General features: G+C 34.7%; 3 protein-coding genes across 3 annotated transcripts; 2 read left to right on the top strand and 1 right to left on the bottom strand.

Moving 5' to 3' along the window:
• Nucleotides 1-4,190: 4,190 nt before the first annotated feature.
• LOC107461866 (GDSL esterase/lipase At5g22810) lies at nucleotides 4,191-6,269 on the top strand. Its single transcript, XM_016080418.3, has 5 exons — nucleotides 4,191-4,558; nucleotides 4,651-4,781; nucleotides 5,257-5,490; nucleotides 5,587-5,842; nucleotides 5,922-6,269. Exons 1-5 carry the CDS (start codon nucleotides 4,300-4,302, stop codon nucleotides 6,113-6,115), a joined length of 1,074 nt encoding a protein of 357 aa, XP_015935904.1. The 5' UTR covers nucleotides 4,191-4,299; the 3' UTR covers nucleotides 6,116-6,269.
• A 240-nt stretch (nucleotides 6,270-6,509) lies between these two features.
• LOC127741172 (uncharacterized) lies at nucleotides 6,510-11,443 on the bottom strand. The gene is made up of 10 exons (XM_052253108.1): nucleotides 11,197-11,443; nucleotides 10,568-10,909; nucleotides 10,368-10,433; nucleotides 10,106-10,245; nucleotides 9,516-9,642; nucleotides 9,150-9,301; nucleotides 8,818-8,953; nucleotides 7,974-8,058; nucleotides 7,596-7,867; nucleotides 6,510-6,784 (listed from the first exon to the last, which is right to left on the bottom strand). Exons 1-10 carry the CDS (start codon nucleotides 11,278-11,280, stop codon nucleotides 6,647-6,649), a joined length of 1,542 nt encoding a protein of 513 aa, XP_052109068.1. The 5' UTR covers nucleotides 11,281-11,443; the 3' UTR covers nucleotides 6,510-6,646.
• A 206-nt stretch (nucleotides 11,444-11,649) lies between these two features.
• On the top strand, nucleotides 11,650-17,165 carry LOC107461862 (magnesium transporter MRS2-11, chloroplastic). The gene is made up of 14 exons (XM_016080414.3): nucleotides 11,650-12,211; nucleotides 12,386-12,458; nucleotides 12,669-12,739; nucleotides 12,976-13,061; nucleotides 13,176-13,266; nucleotides 13,818-13,886; nucleotides 14,471-14,551; nucleotides 14,639-14,804; nucleotides 14,928-14,973; nucleotides 15,237-15,317; nucleotides 15,419-15,501; nucleotides 15,969-16,012; nucleotides 16,141-16,259; nucleotides 16,443-17,165. The coding sequence occupies exons 1-13, from the start codon at nucleotides 11,801-11,803 to the stop codon at nucleotides 16,234-16,236; spliced, it is 1,398 nt and encodes a 465-aa protein (XP_015935900.1). The 5' UTR covers nucleotides 11,650-11,800; the 3' UTR covers nucleotides 16,237-16,259; nucleotides 16,443-17,165.
• The last annotated feature ends 3,214 nt before the right edge of the window (nucleotides 17,166-20,379 follow it).

The following is a 20,379-nucleotide window of genomic DNA, read 5'->3' as shown; positions in this document are numbered from 1 at the left end:
CCGTGACAGTTCTTTTACGTGGTGTTATTATGTTATTTTTAGTTTGAGAAGTTGTAGAGTCTTGGGTGAGAAATGAAGATAGAGACGGAGAAGGTCTGACAGTGAGGGAGAGGAATCTGTGTGTAGTTGTTAGAGGTGGGTAGGTTAATGTAAGAGAAAAGAAAAAGATATTTATAGGTTTTAATTAGGTTTACTTAATTAATTTTAAATTTTTTAAATTTTGAATTTAAAAAATTTAAAATTAATATAATTATAATTAATTAAGTTGTTCCATTTTTGTATAATTAGGAGTTAATTCTATATACTTTTTCATATTAATATTATCTAATAACACCAAATATTTAAATCAATACAAATAACATAATATTATGCATTAGTCTAAAGTCTTATACATTTTAAACATAAAACATTAACTTATACTCTTATAATGACGAATAACACAAAATATTAATGTTTACAATATTTAAATTTCACATAAGAATAGCCATCATCCATCACTAATAACACAAAATATTAATTGTGTATGATGACCAGGCCACCGGGCCAAGTTCGAGTGACTCGAGCTATGGCCCAGATCCGACCCGAAATAATGATCGAGTCTATTTTTGAGACCCTTATCCGTTCCTACACCCGATAAAATCACACTAAATTAGTCCCTAAAGTATTTGGAGCCGGACCAGATCTTCGATTCGAATCGGACCATGTATACCCTTAGTTAAGACATACTAGCACAACAAAATTATTATATATTCACTAAAATTAGCCATTAAAGATAGAGCAAATACTCTGTACACACAAAAATTAGTTATTATATATTTTATACGTTATTTTAATTTGTTGTATTTAGAGACTTGTATATTTGGCATGGTACACAAAAGTGGACCTTGTATAAGAAGCTGGGACAGCTCATGACATCAACGGACTTAGAATTTACTATAGTTATTAGTTAGTAACCAACGTCTTTTGTTACTAGTATATAATACTTACTCAATATTTTGGTTTTGGAAAATATAGAAAACCGAACAAAAAGCATGCTGATGAAAAATTGAAAATTACTTTCAGCCATACTAAATATGTTGCTACTTTTTAGTTTTTATTGCTCTATTTGATCATATTATTATGGGTATACCTTGTAGTTCAAGACATGCTTATTATATGCTTTCGTTTGAGAATGAATTTTCAAATAAACTAAAGTGACATCATAATGGCTACAGCTCATTGTTAATGTATTTTTTCCGTCACCTCAACTTGTAAACTTTAGTTTCGTGTTAACAAATTACAAGCATGCATGCTGTAATGAGACTATAACAGAATTTAAAAGTAATAAGTTAGGCTGCGTTTGTTTACAGAGACAGGACACTGAGACATGGACACAGAGACACAAAATCATGTTTGGCAGAGGAGACATGGACAGAGACAGTGTGTCCAGAGACATTGAATTAGTGTATTTTGTATCCATCCTGACAGGAAGGACACAGAGACACTAACAAGAGACACAACTTATTTTTCATTCTTTTTTCATTATTTTTTGTTAATTTTTCATAATTGTATTTTTTTATTATTATATTTTTTATCTCAAATTTTTTGAATGAAAAAGATGAGAATAAATTAGATTCTCATAATTTGTTCTAGTTTATCACCAAACAGAATACAAGAACACAAAATTTTGTGTCTCTGTCCATCAGTGTCTTGTTCTATCCTATTCTTAATGTCTTGTCCTGTCCTGTTCTCAGAAACAAACGCAGCCTTAGTGTTAAATACAAAATACAAAATACCGTAGATCTTCAATAAACACATTTTCTTTCAATTTGAAAAAATCATTGTAAGTTCCTTAAATACATATTGCATATTTTAAAAGTATTTATAACCATTCATTTTAATTTATCTTAATACAAAAAGCAATTAATAAAGATATAATACAAAGATATAGGCAGTGACAATTAATAATGAAAAAAAGATTAGACGGCCTGTTAGAACTTAGAAATCTGTGAATTGGCCTATATTTGGCCTAACTTATCCTGATCTAACAAAAAAATAAGTTTAAACTTTAAACTTAAACTATTTTAAAAATTTAAATTTTATAATAGGTTAGGTTTATAAAATAATTTTTTGACCTGTCAAGTAAGTTTGAACCTGTTAAGATATATAAATATATAATTTTATTATATTAAAAAATAATTATTTTTTAACTTTTTAAAATTATTAGGTGTTTTAGTAAGTTTTAGGTTTGTCAACAAGCCAAATAGTCTATAACAAACTCAAACCAATAAATTTTATTGCAGGCCTAGCCTGTTAATAGTGAAGTTTGGTGTGGATCTATTTCAATTCCTATTGACATTCACACAACATAATGATGTGTTATCATATTCCTGCAGTTCACATATCATGACTATTTTGTTTAACGGGGATGTTACACATCTATGTAATTATATAACTAAGTTGGCCAAACACTAAAAAAACAGAATAACATTAAATGAAACGTGAAATACACATGTCCAACACACACGAAATCGTTCTTGTCCAACGCTTCTTCTTCCCACGCTTTTTCTTCTTCTCCCGCGCTTCTTCTTCTTTTCACACTCGTTTACGCACGGAGCGTTTTCTTCTTTTTCGCCTTTTTTTTGTGTTCCTTCTTCTCCTCATTGTCCTCTTTTTTCGCGTTCTTTCTTCTTCACGTGTTTTCTCCTTATCGTCATTCTTTTGCTGTTGTTGCTGTTGTATTTTTTTGCCTTTTTCTCCTTCTTTCTCTGGTGAAGAAGCAGTAGAAAAGTGAGAAAGAAGAGTTTTAAATAGTGCAGAATGAATCGAACACAGTACTCATTGTGAACCGAACACAGTACTTATGATGAACCGAACATAGTACTCATGGTGAACCAAACACAATACAATTGTATAGTACTAAGTGAACGAACCCTGAATGCTAAACCCTAAACCCTGAATCATATCGTAAACCCTAAACCCCTAAAACCCTGAACCCTGAACCCTAAACCCTAGACCCCTAAACCCTAAACCCTCAATCATGAACACGGTGAACCGAAATTAATACACGGGACGAACCAAAAGTTTGAAATACACTGAACCCTTGTACACTGAACCCAGAACCCATAAACCCTAAAACCCTAAACCCTGAAACCCTATCGTCATTCTTTTGTTGTTGTTGCTGTTGTATTTTTTTGTCTTTTTCTCTTTCTCTCTCTGGTGAAGAAGCAGTAGAAGGTGAGGAAGAAGAGTTTTGAATAGTGCAGAATGAACCGAACACAATACTCATGGTGAACCGAATACAGTACTCATGGTGAACCGAACACAATACAATTGTATAGTACTGAGTGAACGAAACATAATCCATTATATAAAATCAAATTCAAACAGCTTTTTGCAGAATGAATCGAACACAATACTTATGGTGAAACAATTGTATAGTACTGAGTGAATGAAACATAATCCATTATATAAAATCAAATTCAAATAACTCTACCTACAATTTACATATTATCAATTCAATTCAATTCAATTCAGTACACCTCCGTCCATTTAATTCAATTCAAATTAGCAATTGCATTCCATTCAATTCGATTCAAAATTGAATAATCCAAACTTTGTCAGTTTGATTCGTTTCAGAAGAGTAATCCAAATCGCTCTCCTGATTTGAAATTGAGTCATTTATTGTTTTGATTCAGAAGTGCAGATCGAAAAAGAAAATGAAGAAGAATAGGAAGAAGATAAATGCAACGTAACTAGATCGAAATAAGAAAACGAGAAGATGAACGCGACTAGAGGAGAACGACGAAGGCAATGTAGATCAATAAGGAAGAACGTGAGCAAAAAAGAAGAAGAAAGAGGAGGATGTTTACGTTGAGTAAAGCTTTAGGTTGTAGCGCGTGTATGACAAACGAGTGAGGGGTAGGGGACGCGCGTGTGGAGGAAATTACTTGGTTAACAACCATGTAAAAAATACATGGATGCAGAACTTTTCCATTTTTTAACAAATACATGGTTAAACTGTGATATTTTAAATTTTCAGCTCCACACCACAATATAAAAATAATAAAATGAAATAGTTGGTATCTCCACAAAATTAAGATAATATAAATGTTTAACAAACATTTTACCTTTTTATTTTATTTTTTAACTAATGCAACTCTCAAAATTTCAGTAAGTTGAAGCATTTATAAGACTCTTGGAACTGCAGCCTATAGCTTCAAAGCACAACAGAACATCAGTTCCCAACACTGCAATCCCTCTCTCTCACTCTCTCAAAAGAAGAAGAAAAAGCTCATTGCTGAAGAGAAAATTGATTGCATGGAGAATCATCATTCAAGATATTACTTGACTTTCTTATTGCCTGTTCTAGCACTAGTAGTAGTAGTGCTGAATGTCTCTAATGCACAGCCTCTAGTTCCAGCATTGTTCATATTTGGTGACTCAGTGGTTGATGTTGGAAACAACAACCAACTACACACCATTGTCAAAGCAAACTTCCCACCTTATGGAAGAGACTTCAAGAATCACAGGTCAACTGGCAGGTTTTGCAATGGAAAACTTGCCTCAGATTTCACTGGTATATATTTATATCTAACACATCAAAATATATAGTATTACCTTGTTTTTCAACATGGAATTTGATCTTTGTGTTCCATTTCATTATTGCAGCTGAAAACCTTGGATTTACATCTTATCCACCCCCTTACCTCAACTTAAGGGTCAAAGGAAATAACCTCTTGAATGGTGCTAACTTTGCCTCAGCTGCTTCTGGCTACTATGACTTCACAGCCAAATTATGGGTATCTTTAAATACTTTGACATAAGATAAAGGGTCTCTTTTTTTTTTTTTTCCAATTTTTCTTTAAAAACACTTATAAAGTTCATGATGCTTATTGATGTTTTTAAAAGACAAAACATGCAAAAAGAATAGTAGTTTCAAGTTTGCTTGTTTTTAAGAATAAGTAATTCTATAATTATGTTGTATAACTATAGTTTTCTACTTTACTTCTACTTATCATTTTCAACTTTATCTACAAGAAGTTCTATCATTCTCTACAGAACAAGAATTTCTTACTTCATTAAGGTTTCTTTAACTGCAAACTCAACTTTTTATTATTGTGCTGTTAATATTAATGTGAAGCATGAAAAAAAAAAAAAAACGTTTACTTGAGAAAGCAAATAGGCTCCTATAAACTCCATATAAGTCTCCTATTACGTTTGTGTGTGTCTGTGTGTGGTTTCAAATTTAGTATTTTTTCCCCCCTTTGGATGCAGGATGCAATTCCATTGAGCCAGCAATTGGAACACTACAAAGAATGTCAGAATATATTGGTGGAAGTAGCAGGACAATCAAATGCTTCATCAACCATATCTGGTGCTATACATCTTGTTAGTGCTGGCAACAGTGACTTCATTCAGAATTATTACATAAACCCTCTGCTTAACAAGGTTTACACTGCTGATCAGTTCTCTGAAATTCTCATGCAACACTATGCCAATTTCATTCAGGCATGTTTTCCTCATATCTCAACCTTACAACATGTTAAACAAGTTTACTTAATTGGTTCTTATTTATGAATTTCAAACCATGCTTACTTGTGGCAGAATTTATATGCACTTGGAGCAAGGAGGATAGGTGTGACAACACTCCCTCCAATGGGTTGCGTGCCGGCCGCCATCACTCTATTTGGCTCCGATAGCAATGTATGTGTGGCGAGGCTGAACACCGATGCTCTTAACTTCAACACGAAGCTAAATTCCACATCCGAGAGCTTGCTGAGAAACCTTCCTGGCCTCAAATTGGTCATCCTTGATATCTACCAACCTCTCTATGAACTTGTCACTAAACCTTCCGAAAATGGTATTTACACATAATCAAATAATGTGAACTTTTCATACAATTGAATGCATTCTCAGAATATCTTGCGTACATTTGACAGGTTTTTTTGAAGCAAGGAAGGCTTGTTGTGGAACAGGGTTGGTAGAGACAGCTATACTGTGCAACAAGGACTCCATAGGAACATGTGCCAATGCATCCGAGTATGTATTCTGGGATGGTTTTCATCCATCGGAGTCTGCAAACAAGGTTTTAGCTGATGATTTGATTGCTGCTGGGATCTCTCTCATATCCTAAAAGAGAACTTTTGGCTTTCGTTTAAAACTCCAGTTAAGAGTGGTTGCTGTTGTTGAACGTATTCGGCTCATGTAAAACGTGGTTTAATATGTTGAAGGTTAGTTGAACTTACGTTTTCATCTAATAAGACCAATCAAGTATTATATTCGTTTAAGCTTCAAGTTTCTATATTGGTGGGGCTTAATTTGCCAGGTATCATTCAAGTAATTATTTAATTAACGGGTTCCAGAATAGAACTTATAAAAGCTTTTGGAAACTACAAACATTTTTGTTGTCAATAAAACTTTTATATTAAACACCTTCACGGTAGCATAACTCTTGTTTTATTCAAAGGATTTAGATACGGTTATCATGCTACTGGGCAACAAACAACATTATGAGAAGATAAGAATGTAGATGACGACAATGTCAAGATTGCTCACGTTGTCATGTATAATAGCACAGATAAATGTATATTCTTCAAAAACTGTCTGGGTTCTGGACAACAGTAATTTACAAGAGTAAAATGAAAAATAAATAAATAAAAATATTCTACTTGTAGAATTTATGACAACAATCCAACAATCTCTTCACATCTTTTTCATCAACAATATCATCCGCATCCAACTTATTCTCAGTAGTCTCCTTAGCATCAGTCCATTGATTCAAAATGTTGATCATCTTCTTGAGCTATAGCAAAGGTTAAAGAGAAACAACTTAATGAAGGCAAAACATGCATGCACAAAAAAGGGGCACTGGTTGCAAATTAAATGATCATAGTATTGGTTCAACCTATGATGTACAGACACGACACGGGACACGGAGATATACAAATTTTAAATTCTTATAAGAAATTCTTATAAGACATAGAAACACTATATATATATATATTAGATAAATTGTAATAATATTTTAATATTTTATTAATATTAAAAAGAATATATATTAAAAATAAGGCTGAACACACGTGATGGTATTTAGGTGTGTCCAAATGTGTCTGGAAAAGAATTTTTTATTTTCTATTAAGACACGGTTGAGACAAGCGTGTCGGACGAACGCTGATGAGTGTCATGTCCGAAATGTATCCGACACACGAACACGGTAACTCAGCGAAGTGTCCATACTTCATAGGATTCAACCAAGACATTTTTTGGTACAAGGAGTAGAAAATTTGGTAAATTTCATGTATCAACTCTTTAAAATTATACACGAAATTCATCTATGAAATTTTACCCCTCACTAGTTTTACCCTTCACTTTTACCTTCCAACCGAACATTTAAACTGCATAAGTCATCACTTAATATAAACTATTACTAGCTTATACTAACCAGTTAGTGCAGGAGGAACAGTATGGATTCCAAGTTATATAATCATGATCACATACAATGGAATTAAATGGAACATGCTAGAGTTGTGATACTTCCTACAAACCGATTCTTGTCATCCAAATGGAGCATTAATCAAAGATAATAAATTCAACAAGCTAAAAGAGAAGGATACCGATGTGTTTCTAGCATCCACGGTTGAGCCAGGAGACAAGCCTTCCTGTTCATGACTAGAGTTGACCAATTGTTGGTTAAGAAGCTCGTCTTCAATCATATCAGTTTTGTTCACAAGAACTGAAACGTAATGATATAAACTTGACGGACTAATCTCAGTTTCCTGAATTCTAACCATTATTCTAGCAATTACATTCCATAGTGCATTTCTTGCTTCTAAATCATCCGAAGCAAAAGGAAATATGTCAAGCAGACCAGCCAATAGGCCAAAATCTGGAAAGTAGAATGCCATTAATAATTAATACTGAGAATCATGAAAGAAAAAAAAAAAAATTGTTGAAGTTCATGTATGAGTATGAGACAGGGAAACCTGTTTTACCCTGTGATATCTCAGAAGCATGATCAGCAACTTCAGACAAAATATTTGCAATAAGAATTGCAGCAGTAACGCAGCAGTTCCCAACCTACAAAAGATATAAACAATTCACCATATATTTCAAGTTAGCCAAATCATTTCCATTTCTTGGCAATCTATAGATTGCACATATTAAAGCAGCAGGAGCTATAACTGACAAGAGTACATTGGCTTCTGCTTTCATCAGCTACAGCCAATTTAGATGATATTCTATGTTAACTTAAAAAATCAGGTGTTACCACTTTAGAGGAAATTTGATTTCCGCGACACTATATCTCAAAATTCATTGACGTGAATTTGGTACATTGATGTTTGTTTAAAAAAGTAGGTTGCATTATTGAGTCCTCTGCTCAACTGATCTAGACTGACATATATGAACAAAATTGTTAATTTATCATCAATACCACTATTAAATCCTTTCATATGCTTGTATTTGTAACATGGATTGTGTTATTTAATTTTTTTTAAGCATGCTAATATTTGAAAACCCATGAACTGATGTAATCAAGGAAACAAGGAACAGAAACAAGAAAAGATTATTTGAAAAACTTTGTGAGGTATTGGAAAATTAAAAAAAAAATCTAGGTATTTACATGAGTTCTGTGGACAAAAGATTATTCCTGACCAACATACTCCTCCAACAATATCTCACACCCTAGCATGGATCACCTACAAATTCATATTCTGACCATTAAAAATGCATACATATATAGGCTACCAAATACCAGGTTATAGCCATCAACAGTTATAAAGTATGTTGAGCAAAATGCAATGTTCTGAAAGTTTTAATCGAGTCAAAAAAATATACCTCCACTTTATCTGGGAACTTAATCAGATCACAAATTAACTGGAAAAGCTCTTTACTTGAACATATTTCCTGAGAATGATCATCTATAACAGAAAGTGCTTCGAGTGCACGAAGAATTAAATCAAGAATCGTGTACCTGAAACATAAGATAATAAAATGTTCTATCACTTCCAGTAGATAGCTGGATGGATAATGTTGAATATGTAAGAGAGAAGAATAAAAGTGAAAGTACTTTAAGCACCTATCACTGCTATTTTTATAGTTAGTATAAGAAGATAATAGGAACCATATGGCTTTGTCATTGCAGAATGAAGGGCTATGGATAGATGTACCTTTCAGGTATTCTTTCATTCATTAGTTTGCTCATCTCAAAGGCCAAGAGATTGATCAATATACTTGTCAAACCAAGCTTCATAATAGGGGGAAGAAGAGCATCCACAACTTTCTGCTGACTTTCTAATATTGCTAATATAAGTCCAATGCTCTGTCAAACGGTAGAACAGTTTTAGCTATTGATTAGATGAACTTACATTCTGACTCAGAAAGAGTGCTAAAAAAAGCAAAGGAATAAAACAAATAGTTTCCTCTCAAAATGTTTTAAGTTTCTTGTGCAGGTACTCAATAACATGCTCTCAAAAATCATAAACAACATAAAAATCAGTCAAAATTACCATGTATTAATACAGACTGCTTATTACCTTTTCTGTAAGCTGAAGGTTCAGCGTATTTTCTGCAATCCATAATATTTGGCACAGTGTATATTCAGATTGCAATGCCTCAGCCCATGCAACAGATTCACCACTTTGAAGACTCACAGCCAACAACCTGAGTGTTTGGAAAATCAAGAATTAGAATTCACTGAAAAATTGATTTCTTTTTCATGCTTTGGAACAAATAAAAGTTATAGTATGATACCTAATTTAAAGTATGCAACAAATCACGAGAAAATAAATCAAAGTGTAATTTCCCACCTAATCACATGGTTGTTGTGCCGGAGTTTATCTTAAAAATAACAAGGAAAAATTAGTTCAGCCGGAACAAACATATGTATTTTTATCAAAAAAGAATAGGAAAGAAACATTTGATATACTTGGAGCATGTTTCTTTCACACACAAGTTATACACTGTAAAAGCATAGAGTGAAAATAACATGAAAACCACAAAACTAAGGCAATACAGAAATAGAAAGAAATAACGCAAATTTAATCAGCAAAAAGAAAATAAAACTATAAAGTAGTTGGACAACCAAAGCTGAAGTCAAACCAAATTGTGTAAAACTGCAACATACCGGCATATTTCACAAAGGCATTGAGGATCATCCATAAACAATTTGTCCACAATTATCTCAATCAATCCATTTGTGGAAACTATGCGCTTCATTGGAATTTCATGACAGGCCAGGTTTCCGATAATTCCTATGCTAATTTCCTGTGACATGAAATTAGCCATAGATAGATGTATTAGATAATTCTTTCTTACCTGATAATCTTACTTTCCACAAACCATGTAAAAAAATGCATTAATTATGTCATATATTAACAGTCACTTACAGTAACACGTGGGGACTTGCAAACAAGGAGATTTGCTAAAAGCACATCAAGTATGAGATTCTCCACCTATAAGATTATAAAAGAAACTGCATCATCTCAATTCATACAACATAAAAAATGTTGAAATGCAGAAAGTATTATAAACATAATCCAGACTTGGACATGTCATGAGTTAAACCAATAGATGACAGCATACATACCATAAGTTCTGCATGTGTTGTGTTGGCAGCTAGATCCCACAAAACGCAACCATATTCCTCCCAGTCCTGCTCTTTACCTGCATTACTGGTACCATCACATTCTCCTTGCTGGCAAAACACTTCACCAGAATCATCAACATCCATGTTCTCAGATTTATAACTGGATGAATTGAGGTGCTCATGATCATTATCATTAGCAGCAGACACTGGAGCCCCTTCTTCTTCATTACTAATACTCAAACTTCGTTTAGGTGCATTCTGAGAAGCAGAACCCGACGGCAGCAGCTTCCTTATCAAGGAGATTATATAACTCGGATCAACTGTTGTTGATATGTCAAAAGACTGCATCAAAAGTAATTTAAAGCAATCGCCGTGTAAGAAATGAAGAACCCTAACCAGCTATTGCAACAATCCTAGTTTCATTTCCAGTATTACTACTACTACTCCTCCTTCTTCTTTGTATTTTCATTTCAAACTAAAGCAAGAACACAGTATACTGGTGCAAGACAGTTGAAGAAATAAAATTAATTTCATCGAATGGATTCAAACGTAACTGGAATGATATTTTGTAATATTGAGGAATAAAAGAGAAGAAAAATAAAAACTCAATCAGAGGCGTTGATGATAACCTCATCCAGCGGAGCAGAAGGATGGTGCGTCGGACCACCGTGCTCCTCCTCTTCTTCGATGGCAGGATCTGTTGGAACCGCCATCAGCTTCGCCCTTGCTTGCAGTTCCCTCCAATTTCAAATATTTACCGGCAAATCGAATCAGAAATTCAGTAGCATCGTCAATACCACCATCCAAACCAGCTTGTATCTTCTTCAATGATTCTTCTAAAGTTCATTGTTGGGCCGGCCTCTGGCCCAAAAGGCCCAGCTATTTTCTTTTTCCAGAAAAAAAAATAAAAATGATAACTCGAGAAGGACCTTGCACCTGAATCCAACGGCAAATACCAGCCACAAATAAATTATGTCCTTTTTCAGTTTTTCCCCTTATTTTTCCTGGCTATCTTTGCATTGGAAATTTGGAATATGAATAAAATATAATTCGAAATATATTAAAATAATAAAAAGAAAAGAACTGACTAGATAATTTATTACATCGTTTCGTTTTGATCGTTACAGACTCCGATTGAAGTGCAGAAGCTCCAACTACTCTGTTCCTGCACGGCATGCACGACCACCATAACTATAACCATAGCTATAACCATAACCGCACTTAAACTAAACCATGGCTTTGAGATGGCCGCTCCTACTGCGGTTCCGTTCTCAACAACCTCTTCTCGCTCCAACTAACTTTGCCGCCTTCTCCGATCTCGCCGACCCGCGTGCTTTTGACGCGCCGTGTCTTCCTTCCGTGAATCTACTGCACCGGAGCAATGTTTTGGCTCCGGCACTGAAGCTGAAGGTTCTGGCGCCTTACGTCGTCAAATGCCTCGCCAGATCCACAGAGGAGAAGCAATGGAGCGACGCCGAAACAGTCGTCACTGATTCCGACGAAGCTGCTTCTGAGGATGACGGAAACGGTCAGCTCCGGAGCCAAACCTCTGCTTCGGAAACTGACCGTCTTGAGTCTCCGAGAGTCGCGACTAGCTACTCTGGCGACTCTCTTTCGCTTGGAATTCGAGAACCGGTTTACGAAGTTCGTTCTTATCATTAGCTCCCTGTTAACTTCTGAAACTACTATGTCAGGCGTTATTGGAAGCTTCTAGAATTTTGTTGAAGCTTCTATGCAGTTTTTTACTCTTTTTTTTCATTTTTTTCTTGGTTTCATTTTGCTCATGTGATTCTTCTGCTGTTTTGTTGCTTTGTGAAGGTTGTGGAAGTGAGATCAGATGGAACAGTATCGACAAGAAAAATCAATAGGAGACAATTGTTGAAGTCAAGTGGTGAGTTAAATGGATAAATTTACGCCTAAGGCTGAAATTAGCGGAAAATAAATATCAGTTCATTTACTCATGTTAAGCTTCTTTCTGTAACGTAGTTATAGTTTGCATAACAGTTGTTCTGAATCAACCATTGCACCCATTGCTTATTTTGCAAAGATGCATTTGCACGCTGATGCTGTGATCGCTTTGTTCTGTTTGATGATGGTTCAGGTCTTCGTCCTCGGGACATTCGAAGTGTGGATCCGTCTTTGTTTTTGACGAATTCGGTACCCTCTTTGCTGGTACAGTTTCTTTTGTTTGCATCCTCGCTATTTAGTAATACTTCGTGGTGTGTGTTTATGCAGTCATTCAAGTTTCATGAAGATGTCATGGAGTGCTCTGTCCTCCATGATGTTATAATTTGTAAAGTTTACATGGCTTTGCCGCGTTGTCTGCTTCTATCAAATAATCCAGGATGGTAGCCTTATTGAAGTTGCCTTTTATATCAATTAATTTTCAGTTCTTTGTCTTGTGTTAGGTTCGTGAGTATGCGATACTTCTAAATCTGGGCTCCCTTCGAGCAATAGCAATGAAAGATTGTGTACTTATATTTGACTATAATCGGTAATGTCTTAATTCCAAATTAATATATTATGGTTGCATCGTTGTCATCATTTCATGGATAAAGTTATTTGAGTGCACTAAAACCAAACTTCTGCCTCTGCTGATATTTATCAGTAAAGGAGGGCAAGCTTTTCTGGAGTCATTGTTGCCCAGGTTGAACCCCAAGAACAGTAACGGAGGGCCATCAATGCCATTTGAACTCGAGGTTTGTCTGAAATTTGCTACTTTCATTTAACATACTTACATACATAGTACTGAAAAGGATAAGGAGAAAAACCAAAACTGAACAGTTGGAGAAATTTCAGAATTATAGCTCAGTAGATCTTTATGGCCATAGTTTTTGGAAAGGTAAAAATAAGTTTCGTACTGTAGTGGATGTTTGTAAACACGAAGTATACAGATAGGAGAACCTAACCATTTCTTGGCTCTTCAGCAGTGACTGTGTCTCCTAAGAGTTTTCTTTTGATTTCTTTTATGTTACCGAGGCATCCATTTGTGGTGGCACTGTAAACAAGCGGCTGTGAAATGCCATCCACTAAACTGTTAGACAAATCACATACATGGAGCCTTCCCACTAAACTCTAAGCAATTTACACCCACTACAAAATAGATGGAAATCCTCTATTTCATATCCTATAATCTTAGAAGATTTCTTAGTTTCCTTTTCAGAGGGATATTTAATAAATTGTATTCATATTTTTCTCAAACATGTTAATTTTAAGAATCTGGACCAATCCCTACCCGGGGAACTTTCAGGCTGTTGAAGCAGCATTGCTTTCAAGAATACAGCGTTTAGAGCGCAGACTGATGGACTTAGAACCTCGAGTGAGTATGGGAACACAGTGAGTAACTGAGTTTTCATGTTGGAGTTTTGTGTATGTGTTCTTGCATTTATGTGTTTCTTTGTTGTTCCTTGTCTTCTTATTATCATAAGTTGGTATTTCTAAACTTAAATGTTCGAGTATATTTTGTACTTTTTGTCTGTTAGGTTACAGCTTTTATTATTATCATATTTCTTATCTTTTGCCTCCTGTTTTATTATCATAGGTTGTTTTTATAAAATACATTAACGGGAGTTATTTCAAAATCTACTTCCGAACCAGAACTGGCATAAATTCCTTGCATTATCTATTAGTTCTTGTGTGATCTGTTCCAACGACTTCATGCATGCATTCCACTACATCTGAAAAGTGATATAAAGCTCATTTTGTGGTGCTTTATATGATATGTTCAGCATTGCATACTTCAAGCTAGAAAGTCTTACTGAAATACTTTTCCGATTATATTGGTTTTCTGTAGTAGGGATTAATAGCAGACCCATAAGTTTCCACCATTTTAAGTCTCGGGATTCCCTCCTTGATTGGAAATATAATATTTTTTCAACTTTCTTTCTCTCCCTCTTGTTCCAGGTGCAGGCTCTTCTTGAAGCCTTGCCAAATCGATTAACGGGTGACATATTGGAGCAACTTCGTATTAGCAAACAAACTTTGGTAAAATTTAATCTGTAGTTTTTCTCCCCAATAAGCTATCATTTTTCATCTCTATAGTTGCTTATTTCCTTCATGCATATTTGCTAGGTTGAGTTAGGTTCTCGGGCTGGCGCTCTTAGACAGATGCTGCTCGACCTTTTGGAAGATCCCCATGAAATACGCCGTATATGTATTATGGGAAGAAACTGCACGGTTACAAAAGGAGACAATTTGGTCGAATGCTCTGTACCCTTAGAGAAGCAGATTGCCGAAGGTAAGCTATTTGATGCAGTTTTGTTATTGCTGACTTCAAATAGGTCTTACATTCTATTGTTGACCTATAACATAACTTCTCGTTTGCCTTTCTTCTTATTTATTTGTTTTTTTTTATATGAAGAGGAGGAGGAGGAAATTGAGATGCTTCTTGAAAATTATCTTCAAAGGTTATTCTCAATCCTAATTGGTGCATTACATGTAAACAATTTGAAACCAATATCTTAAGCTGTTGGTTACCATTGCATGTTACAACCTCATGGATATCCATAAAACTATGTAATCTAGCTACAAATATTTTAAAGGAATCTACATTAGGAAACAAGTTTCATGAAGCTTTCAAACTCCCTAAAAGTTGATGATTTCAACAAATTACTTCATAACTATTGATTTCATTGAAAATATTGATTTCTATTTCTAACCGTACTTTCAGATGTGAATCATGTCATGGTCAAGCTGAAAGGCTTCTTGATTCTGCAAGGGAAATGGAAGATTCTATAGCAGTCAGTTTGAGGTTTGGCCCTCAATTCACTCTTGTCACAGGGGATTAGGCAGTTTGCAATCATTGCTTTTACTGACACTATTTGTTCCAACAAATTTGATTGCATTTGACAGCTCACGAAGGCTTGAGGTTAGCCGAGTGGAACTGCTTCTCCAAGTAGGAACATTCTGTGTGGCAGTTGGTGCACTTGTAGCAGGTACAGATTTTTGGCAATGGTTTGATATAGTTTGTACAGTGAGTTCTACCAAAACCGTCCATGTGCTAACCAGCATTTATTTTACCTAATCACACCCAAGACCACATAAACCAGTTAATTGAAATGATTTCACATTAAGCATTAAAATTAACCAAGAGTTCCAGCAAACTTCAGTTTGATTAAAGCTTGACATCCAGTTGCAGACTGTTCATAAAATCGTTTAACAATTTTGTTATGTTAAAATTCTGAAGTTAGTCTAAAACATATGAGCATGCATTTGGCCTTCATAACTTACTACCATGATAACAGCAAAATTCTTTTGTTTTAATGTTCTATCCTATCAAGGACAAGGGCTGTTAATATTTAGGATCTTCAGCTGCTCAATTTAGAGGTTGAATGAAATATCACAAATAAACATGCAGATTACATATCAAATGCATCAGACTGATTATTTTTCATGATTTCAGGTATATTTGGCATGAACCTGAAGTCATATCTTGAAGAGCATGTGGTATGTTGTTTTCCGAAATCATATTTCATGCATGTTTTTCTTGATTCTTCTTGCAAATGATTGTCACTTGGTCTCAAAGAAACAAAAAAGTCCTACAAACATAGCTAAATTTTTGAATTTGTATGCAGTTTGCATTTTGGCTGACGACAGCTGGAATAATTGTCGGTGCTGTTGTTGCTTTTTTCCTTATGTATTTCTACCTCAAGGCAAGGAAAATATTTTGATTGGAAGAAACTTCAAAAATTAGGTAATAATATCTACTACCTTTTAACTTATTAGCCCCTGTAGTACTACTCTAAAATAAAAACAACGTATATCTATATGGACCAAAAGTTACATTTAAGCCATTTGTCTATATAACATCCTTAACCCAAATATATTGCATATATATGAAGCTTCTAATGACTTCCCAATGCAATTATTTTTTCAGGTGATATCAGATCATGAAGAAAACTAAGCACTCAATGAATGCAGTGATTGTGCATGAGGACCATCCAGAATGAATTGGAAAGTGTGTGCAATATTATCGGCATTAGTCATTACCAATCAATCGGCAAGAATTCGTTTCCATTCTTATTTAGGAAGGGAGTCGAGCATTGTTTTGTTGTTTAATGATTTCAGAGTGGTTATAATAGTCATAATCGACGATCAGCCATCGAGATCCTACATCTGGTTGTTGCTCGTGCCCGTACGTGCTAAAACAATACACATTCACACTATATGCATCAAGACAGGAAGTTGAACACTCCCCCAGCAAGAAGCATTTTAGTTGGGAATTTTTTAGGGTGCTGGTGTGTGTAGAATATTGGATTGGGCAAGATTAGAAAAATGACGTCCAAACACGGTACAGGATTGATCCAATCTTTTTTTTTTTTATGTGGAAATTAAGTACGACTAATATTCACAATGAATGCTGTGTATTATCGTGATCATTTACTAACCAAATCTGGGGAAAATAGAATAATTATGTTGTTAGTACACAAAAAAGGAGTTAAACTTCAAAGTGGTTCCTCAGATTCACAAAATGCACTGAGTTAGTCCCTGACTTTCCAATTACACTAAGGGTTTGTTTGGGTGAGCTTCTAAGAAAAGATCTTTTTTCGAGTTATCTTTTTTTAAAAGATCTTATGGAAAAGTAAAAGTAATTTTATGTTTGGGTATCTCATGTAAAAAGATCTTTTTATTTATCAATTATGTTTGGGTATAACAATATAAAAGTACTTTTTTGTTTATTTATTATATGAAAAACATCTTTTTTTTAAGGAAAAAAGATCTTTTAAAAAAAGATGTAAATTACAGCTTCTCAAAAAAGATGTTTTTCTGATTTTTCTAGTGCTTTTACTTTTACTACTAGAAATTTGCCAAACACACTAAAAAATAAAAAAAAAGATCTTTTTTCAATAGAAAAAGATCTTTTTTTATCAAAATAATGGCGCCCAAACAAACACTAATTACGTCTTCCAAATTACAAAAAATGCATCAACGTAGTCCCTCTCGAATTTTCCGTTCATATTTCTTGCTGGCGGGAGTGACGTGGCGAATAATTGCCATGCTGGAGTGTCTAACGGTTGCATGATGTGGCAAATGAAAGTTTATGACCCAATTTGGTCCCTGGTCCCTTTTTAAACCCTAACTCAGAAGTAGCGCACCACTTCTTCGGTCTTCATCATCTGCTTCTTCTTCTTTCCTGCTCATTCTCGTAGCCGTTGCTTTGCTGGTTGGATGATGGTTGGACGTGCAGATGAAGGAGAGAGAAGTTCTATGCAATCAACCACAAGGAGGCCAAGTCAGAACAGAGGCTCGCAAGTACCAAATCGGTGTGGGTGTGGGAAACGTCTTGTGAAGAGCCTATAGAAAATCATGTCAAAATCAAATTATTAAAATCTAAATCTTTTTAAATGTTTGCCAATAGTTTTCTCTTGGACTCAATTTAACTCTAAATCTTCGGATACCCTCCATCTAATTAAGCCAAACAAGAATTCATTCCCATGCCTTGCACTGGAGAAACGCAATGCCTAAAGGAAAACTTTAAACATTTTTCTTGTTCTCAAGAAGGAAATATAGAATGGATGATGCATCTAAATCCTTCTAAAAGATTCTAATTTCAAGAAGCCAACATCATAAATCAATAATTGAGCATTAAATCTGGAAAACTCCAATTTGATAACTGATGCATTAGAAGTTGAGAACACAAAATGAACATTAGTGTTTGGTAAGGAATTAAGATTGCATCAAGTCTTCCAAGAGTGATAAATGAGGGTGCTACAAACGAAAGGTAATGCAAGCTTTAAAATATTGGCTTCCAACATCACAGGTTAGCAAGAAGCATTAGGTTTCTGATAGTTAACTCAAGCATAACTCATTCACAACATCCAGGAAAAATAAAAACCAAGTACAACATTGCGTATGGGAACAGTTAAAATGGCATGTGCATTGTGCATGTCTGTTGTAATAGATTCTCTCCGCCAAACATGTCAAGCAAAAACTATTACTTCAAATTTTAGCCGATTGTTTCCTAACCTGTGAAAGGTCGTGTGAGCCATAACTACATCACCATCAAAGACACAACTAGCAAAGTGTCCACCAGATGCAAGCAGTACGATTCGCAAATGAGTATTATTCATGGGCTCAAGAGTTAGAGATTTCAACTTCTTATACACTTCGTTCTCTACACTTCCATTCTCATCACTCATATTCAATCAAGCACTTTCAGAGAGAAACTCTTTGACCTGATTGAAGATCAACAAATAGATTTTGTTTAAAAAAATTTCTTGATTTATCACGCACTTCATTGCGATTTTGAGACTCATTTTCACAAATTCCAAACAGTACAACAAGAATATAACACAATTGCAATTTCAGGTACCCTAATCAAAAAATGTTTGAACATTACTTTTGTTCATATGGTAAATTTGACCCATATTTAGTGCAAGGATAAAATTGTGAGTGAATTTTGAAACTGAAAATTCTAAAGAAATTATTGAATCTCACATTGATTTGTCATCTGGCATTTCATTTAAGGTATTCTCAGGGGTATTCTTGTTGTTTAAACCCCAGACTCCTCTTGTGGAACATAATCCAGACACAGAACAGCTTCTTTCTCCTCCATCAGTTTAGGCGTCGAAACTCCATGTTCAAAATAAACCAATCTTCCATCAACATTCTTCTTAAACGTTCCACCATGATAGAACATGATATCCAGCAACTTTTCTATCTGTAACGAAAAAATACATTTTATCTAACATATGAAATCAGCAAACAACAACAGATTATATTCCAAAATTGCTTACTAATAACTACTTCAGTGACTATGTCATTATAGAAATGACCATATTTTCAATTTGAAAACAGAACATTCCGATAACCCCTACCCACACCACCAAGTGCAAAAAACCCTAGCTACTAACATAGCATCCATGGTTTTTCATCAATCTACACCAAATTTCCAAGTAAAATCCATAATGATGGATACATTACCACTATGAAAAACAAAACAACACTATCTAATATACTGCATGCCTACCTCTGTCACATGGGATTTCACGCAGAATCTTTGCTCCTTCCTTCAGCGATCTTGAGCCAACGATGACCAGGTTCCTCTGAACTCCAACTTGTTTCACTCCGAAAAGCCTCGCCAGAACTCTCGAATGCCAGGGTTTGGCGCTTTCAGTTCGCAGAAGATGAGGAAGACGAAGTGTCTAGTTATGGGTTTAGCGCCAAAACCCAATACGACGACGTTTTCCATCCTCCAGTGTGGCAATTATTCGCCATGTCACTCTCGCCGGCAAGAATTATGAAAACGAAAAATTAGACAAGGACCATGTTGATGCATTTTTTGCAATCTGGAAAACGTAATTAGTGCAATTGAGAAGTCAGGGACTAAATCGGTGCATTTTATGAATCTCAGGAACCACTCTGGGTTTAACTCCAAAAAAAGAGAGTAATATTACACATCCAAATCTTTTTATGAACCAAGTCTAACTAAGTTAAATAATAAAATTTAAAATAATACTAGTTATAATTGATTTTTGTTATATTACACTAATTTAATTGGACTTATCAAATTAATTGTTTGTATAAAATATATATTGAAATATAAAATACATATAAAAAATAAATTAAATAATATATTTATACACAAATAAAGATTCTTGGAATTGCGAGTCTGGTAGTCTGATATTTCGAACGAAGCCCCAACAAATCCGAACCCAGCCCGTTAGTTTTTCAAATCCACCAAGTCACTCGGATAATTGCAGTCACTAAACAACTCAACCCGTTAGTTTTTCAGAGTTCTCTTTAAAACAAGCTAAGAAACTAAAGTTTCGAAATATATAATATCTCTGCATACGATGAAGCTTTTGTATGAA

Source organism: Arachis duranensis, chromosome 8 (genome assembly GCF_000817695.3).
Source record: "Arachis duranensis cultivar V14167 chromosome 8, aradu.V14167.gnm2.J7QH, whole genome shotgun sequence".
NCBI classification, from domain to species: Eukaryota; Viridiplantae; Streptophyta; class Magnoliopsida; order Fabales; family Fabaceae; genus Arachis; species Arachis duranensis.
Note: the sequence above shows the minus strand (reverse complement) of the source record. Positions and strands in the feature narration are given on the sequence as shown.

Bases quoted from the DNA above. Each gene is read 5' to 3' on its own strand.
- LOC107461866 (XM_016080418.3), top strand. From the start codon at position 4,300: ATGGAGAATCATCATTCAAGATATTACTTGACTTTCTTATTGCCTGTT. The intron at 5,491-5,586 runs GCATGTTTTCCT...TACTTGTGGCAG, and splicing joins ACTATGCCAATTTCATTCAG to AATTTATATGCACTTGGAGC. The intron at 5,843-5,921 runs GTATTTACACAT...TACATTTGACAG, and splicing joins CACTAAACCTTCCGAAAATG to GTTTTTTTGAAGCAAGGAAG.
- LOC127741172 (XM_052253108.1), bottom strand. From the start codon at position 11,280: ATGGCGGTTCCAACAGATCCTGCCATCGAAGAAGAGGAGGAGCACGGT. The intron at 10,434-10,567 runs GTATGTATGCTG...ATAATCTTATAG, and splicing joins CAACACATGCAGAACTTATG to GTGGAGAATCTCATACTTGA. The intron at 8,059-8,817 runs GTATATTTTTTT...TATCTTTTGTAG, and splicing joins AGTTCCCAGATAAAGTGGAG to GTTGGGAACTGCTGCGTTAC.
- LOC107461862 (XM_016080414.3), top strand. From the start codon at position 11,801: ATGGCTTTGAGATGGCCGCTCCTACTGCGGTTCCGTTCTCAACAACCT. The intron at 12,459-12,668 runs GTGAGTTAAATG...ATGATGGTTCAG, and splicing joins ACAATTGTTGAAGTCAAGTG to GTCTTCGTCCTCGGGACATT. The intron at 16,013-16,140 runs GTATGTTGTTTT...ATTTGTATGCAG, and splicing joins CATATCTTGAAGAGCATGTG to TTTGCATTTTGGCTGACGAC.